This window comes from Falco naumanni, chromosome 4 (genome assembly GCF_017639655.2).
Source record: "Falco naumanni isolate bFalNau1 chromosome 4, bFalNau1.pat, whole genome shotgun sequence".
Taxonomy (NCBI): Eukaryota; Metazoa; Chordata; class Aves; order Falconiformes; family Falconidae; genus Falco; species Falco naumanni.
In genome coordinates this window covers 106,656,010-106,670,629 of record NC_054057.1, presented here as the reverse complement: position 1 = coordinate 106,670,629, position 14,620 = coordinate 106,656,010, and the positions used below count along the sequence as shown (strand labels likewise).

Genomic DNA, 14,620 nt, shown 5'->3' with positions numbered 1-14,620 from the left:
ATCAGACCTTTAATAGGAAGAAAACAGATGCGTAGGAAGATGGTTTCTGTCAGGTGTTTATTCTAAATGCTTAATTTGTTGAACAGCTGCAGGGCCTCTTGGTTAGAATTCTCTTGTAACCCAGTTCTGCTGTAGGCTGAGTGCAGTAATGCATCCTTATTGCACAGGGCCGTGTTTCGCTTTACAGTTACCAGTTGTTGCCGTGTATAGCAGGTGTCATCAGAAAATACATTTTTTGTTCAAGAGCACTGTAAGAACAAGAAGCTTGTTCCCCCGTGAAGACAGATTACTAATATCATAATCTGCTGCCCTTCCAAGTGAAAGTGCTGGTATGTAGAGCAGTGCTTGGATACAACTTGTCTATTTAGCTGAAATATGTGAAGGTTGGCTAGAAAATGCTACTTATGAAAGTTCTACAAGTTTTGCAAAAGTATACTGAAAAGTTACTGACTTAAGTCGTGCTTTAGGGGTACAGTCTATAATCCTCTAGGAAAAAACAATTAAATTTTATGAAGGGAGGGTGAAAACTTACCTTGACATTTAATTGTTTGAACATTACTAGAATTAAACATTTACCATTGTTTTTCAAAGAAAAAAACAAAGCATTATCTTCTTGAAACATCTTTTTATAAGGCAAAACTGAACAGACTAACTCAATCTATTAGGAATTTTTAAAAATAGACTTTAATACAGGAAATAAAGTTTAGGACTTAAAGCCAAATACAGTGAGTTTGCTGGACATGTATAAAATCTGTAACGATCAAATGCGATATGCTATTAAGTACATTATTTGACACAGCAATAACTGTGAATCTTTGCAGCAGCTCAGGTATGCGGCACTCCTCCAACTTCTGCTGCAACACAAGTCTTCGTGACTGTTCTGAAAGCCAGTAATAAGAACCTCCAAATGGTGTCTTCACACATAATTCATTATACATAGTCTGTATTAAAATCGTAGGCATCATCTTCATCTGCTGTCTTATCCAAGCTGAATGATAGTGAATGGGAATGTTCACTTTCTGAGAAAAGAAAATGATATGTTAGTGAAAGCAGTGCAAGTGCTAGAGTACTACAGACTATCCTTTAAGCCAGGGTTTGTAATACAGACCTGCTCTCTGCTTTTCTGAATTTGTAGGACTTGTTTGTCGTTTTCCAAGCTTTGCTTTTCTGGTGACCTGAGCTTTGCCTTCCTGAAAGTCAGAGGTCAGAGATATATGTTCATTCAGACATCACTAATGAAGTCTCCCATGCAAATGAAGCTTAACAGGGACTGACGAGAGTATGGATGTCCCTTTGTATAGCTGGTCAGGAACACACTGCCTTAGAACTGAGTTAGAGCAAGGTTGTTTCCTTAATTATGCAAAAAGCCCCACCCTTATCTCCAGAAGAAAAGACTTTTTGAGTACTCCTGGGGGCTCTACAGTGCCTACACATTCTCAGTTTATGGCAGGATGCTGAGTGGGTATACTCGGTGTCAGGATCTAAACATCTAAACCCAGCCTAACGAAACCCTGATTTACCTCTTTGACATCTTTTTTTTCTTCCACATTGTCTTGCTCATCATCACTTTCTGTGAAATCCTCCTCTTCTTCTTCCTCCCCCTCCTTGCTTGTTTCCAAGTCTTCCCACTCTGATGCCTCCTCTATCACTTTATTTTCCTCTATTGTCCCATTTGCCATACCAGCTGACTGGAAGATGATGCTGCTTGCCAGACTGCGCCGTTTTAAAGCTGGGAAAAACACAGAAGCATCTCTTAAGTCACTGTTAGACAGCACCAGATAGAACGCCTACCCCCTGAGAGGACAGCCATTTTAGGTCAGGGCTAGAAAAAAAACCCCAAAAAACAGTCCTGCCTACTCCCTTTCACAAGAGGCACGCCCCCATAAGTAGGCAGAACAAAGGACAATTCTCGAATGAGAGTAGCTTTCCCTGAGGCACCTACAGAAGACTGCTAGGAGCTTAAAGACTTGGATTCGAGTATAGATTGTACTGAGTGAAATGTATTTTGTTGGCCTAATTAGCTAGTGTTTGTGTGCTCTTCAATGGTCTTTTTCCTTATTTCCTATTTAGGAGGGTTAGAAACTAAGAACTAGCAGGGGTAATTTTGTGTTAAGACAGCACACAGATGCACTGTTCTGTTGCATCAGAATCCATTTCTTTCTTAAAAGGTTCATTTTAACTGCATATTGGCAAAGCTATCATATAAACCCCAGGAGAGGCTGCATTTAAAATCTCCCATTAAAACTACTAATGGTAGCAGTGCATTACAGTAACAGTCCTACCTTGAACAGTGTTGCTGTTCTCTTCTTCTAGGTACGTTAAATTAAAGCACTCCTGCATTTCAGCTATTTTGTCTTCTGTAAGATAGGGTGGTGGTCTCTGAGATCCTGGAGGTTGCGAGTGGTAGCTTACTTTAGCTCTGGGAAAATAAAATAATCAGCATTAAAAAACAACCAATGACAACATAGTTAAATCACTGTATTTAAAAATAAAACCCAGAGCACAAAGTTCTCAAACTCTTCTGCCTACCTACTAATTTATTATTATCTGTTTAACAGCAGTTAAATAGCTATTTAAATTTGACCCTGAAGTTGTCAAAAACAGATTTAAGTGGATAGCTCGCTCCTGAGAGGGAAAAGAAATGGCACACTTTGTCACCATAAATCATCTGCCCGTAAAATCATGAACTGTAAAATCATGAGCTGTGAAAGCAGCTGAACCACCTGAGCAAGGAGAGTAAGTCACACTCAATTACTATTACTGATTCTGAATTACATTTATTCCCACCTTCAGAATATAGGAACCACTATAAATTTCCACAGAAAATGTGCCTTATCCTTTCCTGTCTTTAGAAGAGGACTACATGGACTCAGTATTCACAGAAGTTGGCAAACAGGCTATGTAGTAACATGCAACATGCTTTGACTCTTTCCATGTATCTTTCACTACTTTATAAAATTATTGATGTATAGCGTTCTCTAAATCTGTTAGCCAATCCAGCTGTCTTTACCAAAGTAAAATGCTAGAAACCTCCTTTCTGTGTACTTCACAGGACTCAGAGCTTCTGCTGTGCTGGATTAACAACGTGAAAAAAGGTGAGCAGCATAAAGCAAAATTCATAGCATACCTACCCTGTCCAGTCACAAAGTAGTAATTTAGCTATATTCTCTATGTCAGGAACACCTCCCTTTTTCAGCATACCCCTTTTCTGAGCAAGTAAAGTCAAAAACTCTTCTGTGTTCCTGAAATCTGGGATAGTATAGTACATCATTACCTAGTGCAAAAGAAAATGGTGCATTCAGAAAGAGATACCCAATTTTCTCTCAGTTTTAGGAATAAAAGAGAAAATCAAACTGGATTACAATGAGGATGAACTAGTAAGTGAAGAGCTGGTTTTCTTTTGCATGTGGGAGTAAACATTACAAAGCAAAATGCCTACTTCATCAACAAACTCAGCTGAGCTGCCATTCACCCACAGTAGTGGGTGTATAGAGACAGCACAATGGTTTGTGAAAACAGGGTCATCACAGCACTGAATGGGAATTAGTCTTAGGCTGATCTACTTGAAACAGTGAAATCAGAGTTGGATCTGAGGTCTTCACTGAAGGAGTCAGGAAGCAGTCAGAATATCTTCATTTTTCACTCTGTGATACTGTGATGAGATCTTAAAAGCAGGGTGTTTTGAAGATCAGAAAACTTATTGGGAAAACAGACTGGCTGACAGGATCATGGCATGCTGTTTCTGCCTTCCATTTGTGTGATTAGGGGAAAGCAGTTCAAAAGCTACCAGAATTAAAGTGAAACAAACTTTTGCTATCGGCCCAAGAAACATAGAGAAATTACATGCAGTGAAAGGTGTCGAAAAAGATGGAGCTCACCTGCTGTTTACTGCAGTGGTTTAGAATGGCATTTGCTCCTTCAAGCACATCTGCTGAGTCTGATTCTTCAGTGTCTATGATACTTCTCAAGGCCAGAGCCAGGGCACTGTTGGAAGGATCTGCAATTATACTTGGACTGTCTAACATCTTTGTCTGTTTATCAATGTGCACAATTTGCATGGACCTATTCAAAGAGAAAGGCACTGTGAGTAAAGGTAACCAACTAGCAAAAGGACTGGTAATGGTGAGGGGTGCAAGACACAAAGCTCAGCACCAGACTGAATGCACTTTCATACAGAGTCAGCTTCACTGTTTTCTTACATGCTTTGCGCAGGACAACTCTAAATGTACAAAAAAAGCAAGTTTATACACTGCATTTTCTCATGACAGCTCGCATCACACAGATCACTATCTTTTCTCCTGGCAAATACAGGCGTGCATTTAAAACTGCACACAGGGGCATACTTCACCCCTAATGGATGGAAATCGTACACAAACTCAAGGTAATCATCACAACAAACAGGGAAATCAACAGCTTTTATCAGACTTGGCTTACTTGGTAACACCTCTTGCTAGGCCAACATTGCAAGCACGAGCTCCTTTAAGACTGTTGATTATGCTGCTCTTTCCCACATTAGGGAAACCTGAAGAAAACCACATAAAACCTTGTAAGTTAGGTAAGAAAACTCAGCCTATGTAACGCTGATCAAAACTGCTTCTTCCAGGTGTCTTTGGTAAAGTACATCTTCAGTGTGAGATCAGAGTTGGATCTGAAGTCTTCACTACAGAAGTAAGACAAAGTCTGTATCCTCATTTCTCACACTGATAACTAAAACACTATATGTAACACCACAAATCTTATCAGGTAGGAGGAAGGCAACACAAGCTGCATGATGAAAGCAATAACAATTACTAAAAAGCCAATTGGCAAGTCACATGTTAGTTGTTTCACCAAATCTATAATACAGGACACCAAAGCTTTATGGGAGGAGAAGGAAACTCCCTTCTGCCTCTGCAACTGCTTACCTACTACCCCAACGTGAATGGCTTTGTTTTGAGTCTTGCCATACTCTTGAAGAAGCTTCAAAAGGCATTTGCTTCCAAAACATTCAGTGGTTCTTGATAAATCAACACGTGCACGTCTTTTTGTGACCTGCTCCTGCTACAGGATTCAAAGGTAAAAAAAAAAACCATGGTCAAGAGCTATTTAGGAAGATAAATACATATGCATAGATTTATTTATCTACTGTAACGTTTCCAAATCCTATCCTCTATTAGATGATGTTACTGTGTCCTTCTAGACAGAAGGAATTAGGTAGCCATCAACTACTATGAGAAAAAGGAATGAACTGACTTAAAGGGCTTGTGATTTCAGTTCAGGCTGTGCTACAGACTTGTGTGACCATAAAATAACCATGTACATTCAGATGGCAGAATCATCTTCGCATTCTCTCAAGAGACTTCAATTTTTTTGAAGTATTTCAAAACCTGCTTTCTGCATTGTGGTTTCTGCGTCGTTTTGCAGGAGGGTCTATTTCACTATGCTGTTATCAGAGGTAAGACATGTGAAGCATTATGTATTAATACATGTATGACTCAAATGAGCATCTTTAGAGTTGAGACTAGGACATAGGGAGCTAACACCTTTATCCTCTTCATGAAATCATGTCAGGTGCCACCTTTATTGATGGCCACAGTCAGGACGATTGCAGTAGTACAGCCTGCACCACTTTACCTACAGAACAATTCAGATGTAACTAGTGCAACCATCCTGTGCGGAAGATGAAAAATGCCTCATCTTCCTGCCCTCACCATCTTCCTTACAGTAAAAAAGCCCACTTGCTTTTACTCTAGTGCAGCATCCTGGGCACAAATAACAATACGTATTTCAATAGCAAGATCTCCCCCACTGCACTGCAAAGCTTAGCCACAGTGCAAAGGCATATCCACCGGTCACAGCGGTATATTCGAACAAGAGAAGGAATTTCAAAGAACAAAAATTCCTGTTTCTCAGCGTGTATGATTGCAAACATATAGGCCATGAGACAGTCTGCAGTGCTCTTACCATTGTCCTGTCCTTCATCAGCGTTGCTGATTTAAAAGCAACCGTTGGAAACTCCTTCTTTAAATAACTCAACCATTTCTCTAAGTTCTCCTTTGGCACTAAATCTGAAAAAAAAGAGAGCAGTTGTTTTACTCCTGTGAATCATAACTGTCACTGTGTGGAGGGAATCTCATGTGGAATCAGGGCCAGGCTGTATTTTGTCCATTGAGTATGTTTCTTTATAATGATGTTTGGCTGAAAAACTCTAGTAAAGCAGTGGGTATGTTCCCCAAAGGAACCCGCGTTACAAATCTTAGTCTTTGTTTTCTGCCTCAAGCAGAACATACCACCATTACATTTTTGACTTTTGGCCCCTGTATTAGGTTTTTAACACTGGGGTCTTGCTAGGAGACTATGGTACAGTGATGTTCTGTGAAGGATTATCACATCATCCCTGCAAAGGCTTCTCTAACAGAAAGGTCCCTTTGCTCTTGCTGTCACTGTTGGCATTTTCTTTTCTTTTTTTGCTGCTGGTAACTCAGCAACTTGCATCCTTTTTAGCTGGTTTCACGTGCTTTTGCATGGATTCTTTCATACAGCAACGGAAGAGAGAAAATACTTCCCAATGCCAAACTTCAAATCCAGCTATTGCATTGATTTGCTAATCCTTAACTCACCATCGTGGCCTCTGCTTACAGGCTTACATTCACAAAGATGTTAAAAAATCCAAGATCTTTACTTAAAAAAATTTGGCTTTGATTTAGTCAAATTTAGCTGAGACTAACCAATGCCTTCAAAATTTATTGCAGAAGATAGGGGCTAATGTGCATTTACCTGTCTGTGGTAGTTTCTTAGCAAACTAGACTTAAAGGTGGAGGAAATGTGACCCCTTCAGTAGGGCAGTGAGCTCAGAGTTGGATCTCATGTCTCCAGTGGAATCTCAGATTCCTTTAAACCTTCTTCATAGCTCACCTACTATAGAACCACACAGTGACCAAGTAACACTTGAAGAAAACCTGTGCTGCTTACCAATTTTGTTCAGAACCAAGAGTAGCTTTTTGTCTCCTCCACAGCAAGTTACAGCTTGCTCCAGTTGAGGACACCGGCAGCCCATTGGATCTCTTGCATCTAAAACCTCTAGAACAACATCTGAGGCCTCAATCACCTAGGTTAGGAAAGAAGAGAGAAGACTATCAAACAGGACATGAGAGACCATTTGACAGATGACAACTCTGGAATAGCAGGGGAGGTTTCATGCAAGTGTTCTTGTTGAGCAACTTTCTTCTGAACTACAAACCAGAAAGCTGAAGCAATTTTAATCTTTTTTCCTCTAAAGGTAAGAAATTCTTACATACCAGTACCTCATTACTATAAGAGCTCTTTGATGACTCATTATGTATTGACATTGGCCCAAAAAAGTCTTAATGCCTTGAAGTGCTGGATATCCTAGTAGCTTATACCAGGTAAAACTGAAACCTTCACAGTTTCTGTCGTAAAATCCCTTACTTAGTGTTGGAAGTTTATCACAAGCAACCTTTATACTGTCTAGCAGCTGCACAGTAATGCAAAAAAGGAAAATAACAAGTGGTCTCATTGCTGACTGTCATCAAAATACATAGAAATAGCTGAAGTGTCTCACCTTCTTGAGCTCCCTGCAGAATGATTTCTTTGAGTTTTTATCCAGCAGTTTGTTAGTCTTTGCTTTAGACTTGCCGGAGGATTCCTGAATGCAAATAAAAATGAAAGGGAACAATTTTATTGAGAATTAGTGTATTATACTTGTGTGCATGTACAGCAGAAAATGTAACACATAACATACTGCTTAAGAAGACACAGTTTCAAGATGACTTTTATTGCTTCTATAAGCTTTGAAGAATCAAAATCATACCAGATAACCTACCTTTCCCTCTGCTTTTTCCTTGATTTTGGCTGCTTTTTTAGCTTCAAGCTTCCTCTTCTTTTCATGTTCTTTCTGTCTGTTGAGCTTCTGCTTTTGTTTTAGTTCTTCAAGCTGATTGCAAACAAAACCCAAGCAAGATAAAACATATTTGAAGGTGGTAAGGAAGATCGTTCTTTCTCCCTATTTAGTTATTTCTGACCAAAGTTCCTGAGGCATCTTAGAAGTCACGGCTGTCCAAGTGACACTGGGAACATATTTTTGCACTCTACCCTGAAAAAAATACTTTGCCTCCAATTGCCTCAAAACCAGAGGCAACACATCCGCTAGCTAGACCCCAAAACCGGCCGTGCAGCAACCACATTACAACCCATATGGGTGCTGCTCTCGTGTCACATTACTCCATGCTGCAGATGGTAGATCCTTATTTTCTGTGTAATCATGTAATGCCAGGACTTAACTTCTAGTATTCTGATGGGACATCTACGTATCTTAGCATCACAGACAACTCAGATTACATTAAAAAGAACAATTGCAGCATGTTTAATAAACACAGTGATGAAATGGAGGTTAAAAATAAAAGAGTAAATTGTTACACACTCTATAACGCTGGAAATAAAAAGTATTATTTTTCCAAAGGACATGTCTGCTAGGACAATTTGCAGTCTACCATGACTGCACCTCTGGTGTGCGCATGTGCATGCAAAGCTTCCTTGAAGATAGGAATGGTCTCAGTTCTTGTCCTCTTTACCACAAACTATTTTACCCTCTGCTTTCTTTGCTCCGCTTCCCGTAGAAGCTCTTCCTTAAATGGTGCGGCACTGGGAACACCGGGATCTTTCTTGGGCTTTTTGCGTCCACGTTTTTTGGCCTCCTTTCTGACTTTTCGGTGGTGTTCTCTGATCTGAAGATGGGCACAAGAATATTTTCTCAGTCTAAGGCAAAGAAAAATGGGATGTATCCTTTCTATTTAAAGATACAGAGTAGAAAGTAGTATATTTCTGACTTTAGATTGCAGTGTGTCGATTGCATAATGTCTCATCGTAAAGCTACGCTTGATCTACCAGCCCAGAATAATACAAAATGGAACGCTGTAAAAAATCTACACTCCCTGCTACATCATCGGCCAAAGGTAGCTGGAAAGCAAATTGCTCGCCATAGTCCCGACTCCTTCACATTCAATATAACATCCCCATTGCGTACACGTATAGGTACAACACGGTTCTATAATAATATATATAAAATGCTTTTAGCGTTAAACTCATTAGCACGGAGCTTTAGTTGGACCCCCTCTCCCGCGCCCCACGGGCAGGGGCCGCCCGCCGGGACTCACCTTCTTCTGGATCTTGTAGCGCTTGTGGCAGGTGAGCCGCTTGCTGGCCTTCCTCAGCTCTGCAAGACATCGCGCCGCTCAGCTCGCGGGGACAGCCCGGGGGGCAGCCGAGCTCCCACCGCCACCCATTCCCTCCAGCCCCCCTGTCCGATTACCCCGCCGCGGGCCGCTGCCGCCACCTTCGCGCCCGCCGCCATTTCCCCGGACCCGGGCCGCCGCTCGCACCCGGCGTCCCCTCGCCTCAGGGCGCTCGCCGGTGCTACTGCCCGAGGCTCGGCCCGCCCCGCCCCGCCACCGGCCACCGGCGCCCCCGCCCGCCGCTCACTAGGCCGCTTCATGGCGCCGCCGGGCCGCGCTCGGCCGCGGCCCCACGTGGAAGGCCGCGCTCCTGCCTCCTCCCGCCGGCGGGCGCTGCCGTAAAGCGAAGCGGCCCTTCCTCGCCAGAGGTGTCGCGCGGGCTCGGCGCGTTTGGCGGCCGGGCGGGCTTTGCGGCAGCGGCGGGCTCGGCGGTACCGAGCGGCGGCGGCGGCGCCGACGGCGGCAGCAGCGGTGGCGGGGCGGGCGGCGGAGGGCGAGTGCGGTCGCGGCTGTCGGAGGCGGAGCGGAGCCGGCTGGGTGAGCGGCGCGGCGCCGAGGTCGCGCAGGCGGGGCGGCGGGCCGAAGCCAGGAGGCCGCTGCCTCCCTTTGTGTGGCCGCCGCGGGGAAGCAGCGCCGCCCGGCCGCGCAGCAGCTCCGCCGTGGCGGGGCCCGCGCCGGGCCCGGGGGCACCGAGCCCCTCCGCCTTCTGTCACCTCCCCCGTCCCCGCCTCCCGCAGCGGCCCGGGCCCTGGGCGCGGGCCGCCCTGCGGCGGCCCCCTCGGTGTCGCTGTCCCTCACCAGTGTCCCAACCCCGCTGGCCCCGGTGTCTCCCTCAGCGCTTTGCTCCCCGCTGTGCCGGCCCCGGGCCGAGCTCGCAGCGGTGACAGCGGCGGGCGGGTGGCTGAGGGCCGCTCCCGGGGCCTCCGGCGTGAGGCCCGGGGCAGGGGGCGCGCCCCGCCCGGTGTGGGCGGCAGCGCGGGGCGGGAGCGGGGCCCCGTCCTGCCGGGCCGTGAGGGGCCGGGCTGGCCCCGCGCCCGAAAAGGTGATTTTCTTTGTCTCCTCCTTCCCCTGCCGACAGTAACACCTCACAAACCGGGCAGGGGGCGAGCCGGCTGCCGGCAGGGGCCCGCCTGCGGGGGGCTGGGGGACGTGACATGTTTTGCCTCTGCTGCCCGTCCCGGTGCTGGTGAAACGATCACGGTGCTGCGGCTCTCGCTGCTTCACCAACTTTGTCCTTTTATAGCGCCTGGCTGCTGCCGGCCCCCTCTTCCCGTGGTGTAGCTGGTTTCAGTGCGGTCGGTAATGGGTGGAAGGGGGGTCTGGCTGTGTTTCCCTCCTTTGTTCGTTTGTGAAGTTTACCATGGTTTGGTGGGTATTTCTGTTGAGATGGGGGAGATCTGATAGCGGTAAGATACTTTCCATGGTATCTCTTGGCTTTTAGCTTTTTTCTTCTTGGAGGAAGAACATGAAACCTGTGCTGGAACCTCGTCGCCTTGCTTTAAGCGTGTTACCTCAAATGCACGTAAAACTGTTCATTTAATAAGGTTGAACTGAGTAATACGTGTGGTGATCGGTCTAGTACAACTTTCAGGAGAGGCAGTCTTCTACCCGTTGTGTATATATCTATATACATGCATGTTAGTAATGGCCAAAGCATTTCTTACAGAGATATCTGTGCTTATGTGACGTTTTTATGAGCGGTGTGAGCAGTTATTAAGCAGACGCTCACGCTCCTGTTGTGTAGGACATGGCTTGTTTGTGGCGGTGGAGATTCTTGGTGTGACAGCTGAGAGATTTGTGAGCGAGCAGTTAGATTGCAGAAGAAAGTCTAGGAGAGTGTTCTTAAGTAAAACAAAATACATTTCTGTCCACAGTAGGACTGTCTTGTTTGTAAGTGTGGAGATCTAGAAAGAAGTTTGCATTTTGGGGCCGGACATTCAGAAGGAGTTTTACATAAACAGTTCTTTCACTGAGTATTCATGATGTTGTTCAGACTGGTGCATGTTTTGCACCTTCCTCTGTTGTTAGAGGAGAAAAATGGTTTTGGAGGCCGTGTACGGAATGGCCAGATGTCTTGATCGTGCAAGTGCAACCAGCATCTGTGTGTGGCTGAGAGCTGCAGTGTGCGTGCCTCAGATAACTGATGTGGAGAAGCCTATATGCAGTTTGCAGGCAGCTGCTGGTGGGGGGGGGTGTCCCCAAATCTTTGTTTCAGGGTGGGATTTTACTGAGTGTACTTCCAGGTTCCTGGGTGAACCAGAATTATTGATTCCAGTATTCCCTCTTGCCTTTCTTTCACAACCAAGAACTTGTGTTTTCTAGCAGCCTCCACATCAGCACGCCCCTGATGTTAGCAGTTTGATACTGTAGCTCTCGGATAAAAGTTGGAGGCAGTGCCAAAAGTGACAGGCTAGTTGTCTGTTCCTGAGATGAACTGCTACCTAATGAAGCATGGAATTTCTGTGTATGTGCATGTTTTGAAAACGTCCAGAATTCTGAACAGGGGAACAATCTCTCTGGGGTTTGATTGAAGAGAGTACTTGTATGAACTACATAGAAGCAGTCATTTCATCATAAAATGGTTCTGTACATTTCACATGGAATTTCTGAAAAAAATCAGACTTGGAGACTGCTTGGAAATTGAAAGGGGTATATTTTTAGCGAACCTGTAAGGCTGGGTACTTAATGTTGCTTACTTATGAGGATAAAAATCTACTCTGAAGCCTGATGGAGATGCATCATCATTAGAGAGTCTATTAAATGTTTCTTGACCTTAAAAATTATTTTCTTATAAGCACTGTATTACTTCATATTCAGTAAGTTTTACTGCTTACTGGTTTTTACTCTCAGGTCAGATATCACTTATGTTTATTCACTGCTCTGCTTGATGAATCATTCTCTAGCAAGTGGCTGTGAAATCTGCAGTGTGTATTTAGGAACAGTAGAGAAATGTTGTTTTACTGTAAAAATGACAGAAATGTTTAGCATTCTGTGTACAGAATTACTTTGTAGAGTTTCTGCTAGCCTAAAAAAGTTACCTCTCTTTCTTGCTTTTTTATGTGTCACTGTAATTATTCAATTTGTTCTTTGAATATATTCTTCAATTATCTATCTACTCTCAATTTTCTTCTCTCTCTTTCCTTTTTCTTGTCTTCTAGTTTTGACTGTACTAACACCATTGCTGGTTTGCTACTCTTAGAGTGTTACCTTCTCCTGATATCTGTACTTGGCCATCAGACACTATGAGGAGACTGGCTTTTCGAGGTGCTGGTTGTACTCTGGTAAATCTGGTAAATTATTGATTGTATGTGCACCATTCTCTCTGTTCCTCTGCCTAGCCTTTCGGGTTTTTTTATCCTAACTGTTAATTATTCCTACCTTATTTTTACTCATCTTGTTTGTGTGCTTGAAACTAATTCTGTCCCTAACATAAATGCTCTAATGTGGTTATGTTGTGCTGCCGTACCTTGTAAGTCAACTGCTTCCTAGAATAAATTCCTTGGTTTGGTTGGAAAATAGGTATAGGCTGGGGGGTAGATGGATCTCTTCTGTCTTCAGCCTTTGAGACAGCTACAAATAAAGGTATTTTTCTGATGCTGTCACTGGAAGTTGGGAAAGACCCAACAACTTGTTTGTAAATCATTGTAGTTGTTGGATGGTGGTTATTCACTTGTCACTGTTTGTGCTGGTAAATGGAAAACGATGGCCAGAAAAGGAGGTGGCCTTTTCTACTTCTTGGTTATTGAGCCATTTGTCCTACACAGAAGGTGGGAGTGGTAGGTCACACAATGGTCCAGACCTTTTTTTGGCTTGAATCTAGTTCAGGGTATTCAGTAGCCATTTTCATTTATTTGTTTTCTTTGTGGGGTTTTTTTGTTTGTTTGGTTGGTTGTTGTGTTTGGTTTTTCTTAATTTGACATGGAATTATGTGCGTTTACACCAGAACATTTCTCTGTACAGCTTTTTCCTTTGAAACAGCAGTTCTTGCTTAGTTATCATGCATGGAACAAGGTACCAAAATGTAGATAGTTTAAGAGCATATCCTAGTAAAAGCTGCTAAATTAATCTTCACCATGAGGCCTAGGCTTTCCGACATTGCTGTCATCAGTGACTATAAAACTGTAGAACCATTTTGATTTCCCTTTACTTTTGCAAATTTTCAAAAAGCTGGTGTTTAGATGTATGGCTTAACTGAACGATAGTATATTACAAATGTACGTGACTCATCCTGAGCGCTGCTAGCTTTGTAGTTAGCTCTCAGCAGAGAATTTGGATGCAATGCCATGAGTTTAAGAACATCTCTCTTCATTATAGAAGAAGTTGGATTCCATGGGTTCCAAGAGGCGAAGAGCTACCTCACCTTCCAGCAGCGTCAGTGGAGGAGATTTTGATGATGGCCACCACTCCACAAACATACCAGGCCCAAGCAGAAAGAGGAGGAGACTTTCCAATCTCCCAACTGTAGATCCTGTTAGTACCTTCTTATTATGCACAGGTTTTTTTCTTAGGGTTACTGTATCCCTGCCTGGGAAATGCTGGGTTGTAAAATGGATGATCATATGTAGCACACATACACTGGCCCTGAATCTCTTGCTGCCTTGGCTAAGCTTGTTCTTGTCTCCCCAGTTTCATCCTTTTCTTTCCCTTTTTCCCTTTGCTGCTTTCCTTTTTTTGCTGATGATTTTAGCAGATGGAAGGATCTTGGAGAAGATGAAATCACAATGTGCAGAAGTTGAGAGCTGTGTCTGAATAGCAAATGCAGAGAGACATAAGTGAGGAACGGCACAGACAGTGATTGCTGAAGTGTACAATGTCTCTCTTATGCTTTTGAGTTAGCAGTCTAATTTTAATTAATTGCAGGGCAGAAGAACCCCTGTCGTTGTTTTAGGTGTCTATAACTTGGGAAGAATTGTACTGAATTAATTTAAATTTTGGGTGTTTTACTTAGAATTAGCATTGACAGAAGGCTCCCTATGTTCAAAACAATAAATTAAAATTCTGCAGTACCTGGCATACTTGTCATGTACTGTACTAATGTATGAGATGCACCAATTTTGTCACACTTCTGCTTTAAGGCATGCTGTGGACTGGCAGCTTGTCTTTCCCATTGTTAGTAGGCTTCGATTTGTTACCTCCTTAAAATTTTCTCCTTTTTCATTACTTTATTGTTCTTGCATTTTAGATTGCTGTATGCCATGAACTTTACAACACCATCAGAGATTACAAAGATGAACAGGGCAGGCTCCTTTGTGAGCTTTTCATTAGGGCACCGAAGCGAAGGTAAGACCATGGTTCTGGTTAAGCCTTGAACCTGAGATTTAATCAGGGAATAAGTGGTTATTGAGGAATACTTCAGCATTAATAGCTGTGAAAAACCTAAGCTAAGTTTG

General features: G+C 43.5%; 2 protein-coding genes and 3 non-coding genes across 13 annotated transcripts in view; 1 reads left to right on the top strand and 4 right to left on the bottom strand.

Annotated features, from left to right (window-relative positions):
• Window positions 1-661: 661 nt before the first annotated feature.
• On the bottom strand, window positions 662-9,586 carry GNL3 (G protein nucleolar 3). Its single transcript, XM_040590180.1, has 15 exons — window positions 9,478-9,586; window positions 9,153-9,211; window positions 8,586-8,723; window positions 7,823-7,933; window positions 7,562-7,645; window positions 6,952-7,087; window positions 5,944-6,047; window positions 4,905-5,040; window positions 4,435-4,522; window positions 3,879-4,062; window positions 3,132-3,274; window positions 2,283-2,419; window positions 1,521-1,729; window positions 1,109-1,190; window positions 662-1,019 (listed from the first exon to the last, which is right to left on the bottom strand). The coding sequence occupies exons 1-15, from the start codon at window positions 9,488-9,490 to the stop codon at window positions 931-933; spliced, it is 1,713 nt and encodes a 570-aa protein (XP_040446114.1). The 5' UTR covers window positions 9,491-9,586; the 3' UTR covers window positions 662-930.
• Window positions 3,565-3,641, bottom strand: LOC121088148. The gene has a single exon (XR_005827854.1). It is a non-coding gene; the product is annotated as a small nucleolar RNA SNORD19 (small nucleolar RNA).
• On the bottom strand, window positions 4,624-4,697 carry LOC121088147. Its single transcript, XR_005827853.1, has one exon. It is a non-coding gene; the product is annotated as a small nucleolar RNA SNORD19 (small nucleolar RNA).
• LOC121088146 lies at window positions 6,821-6,892 on the bottom strand. The gene has a single exon (XR_005827852.1). It is a non-coding gene; the product is annotated as a small nucleolar RNA SNORD19 (small nucleolar RNA).
• Window positions 9,587-9,716: 130 nt separating the features above from the next.
• The window catches only part of PBRM1 (polybromo 1), a 69,126-nt gene continuing 64,222 nt past the window's right edge, over window positions 9,717-14,620 (top strand). For 2 of the 9 annotated variants that reach the window (XM_040590159.1, XM_040590160.1), the window contains exons 1-4: window positions 9,721-9,767; window positions 12,389-12,511; window positions 13,545-13,700; window positions 14,413-14,510. In XM_040590159.1, the coding sequence (XP_040446093.1) occupies window positions 12,473-12,511; window positions 13,545-13,700; window positions 14,413-14,510 (293 nt within the window). In that variant the 5' untranslated portion in view covers window positions 9,721-9,767; window positions 12,389-12,472. Of the gene's footprint in view, window positions 9,768-10,226; window positions 10,273-12,388; window positions 12,512-13,544; window positions 13,701-14,412; window positions 14,511-14,620 lie in introns of those variants that run through there. The other 7 variants (XM_040590162.1, XM_040590154.1, XM_040590161.1 and 4 more) reach the window with 7 other exon arrangements.

Coding starts and splice junctions, on each gene's coding strand:
- GNL3 (XM_040590180.1), bottom strand. Junction 4,523..4,904: donor CATTCACGTTGGGGTAGTAG/GTAAGCAGTTGC, acceptor GGTTTTCTTCAG/GTTTCCCTAATGTGGGAAAG. Junction 1,020..1,108: donor TTCAGAAAAGCAGAGAGCAG/GTCTGTATTACA, acceptor TTCTTTTCTCAG/AAAGTGAACATTCCCATTCA.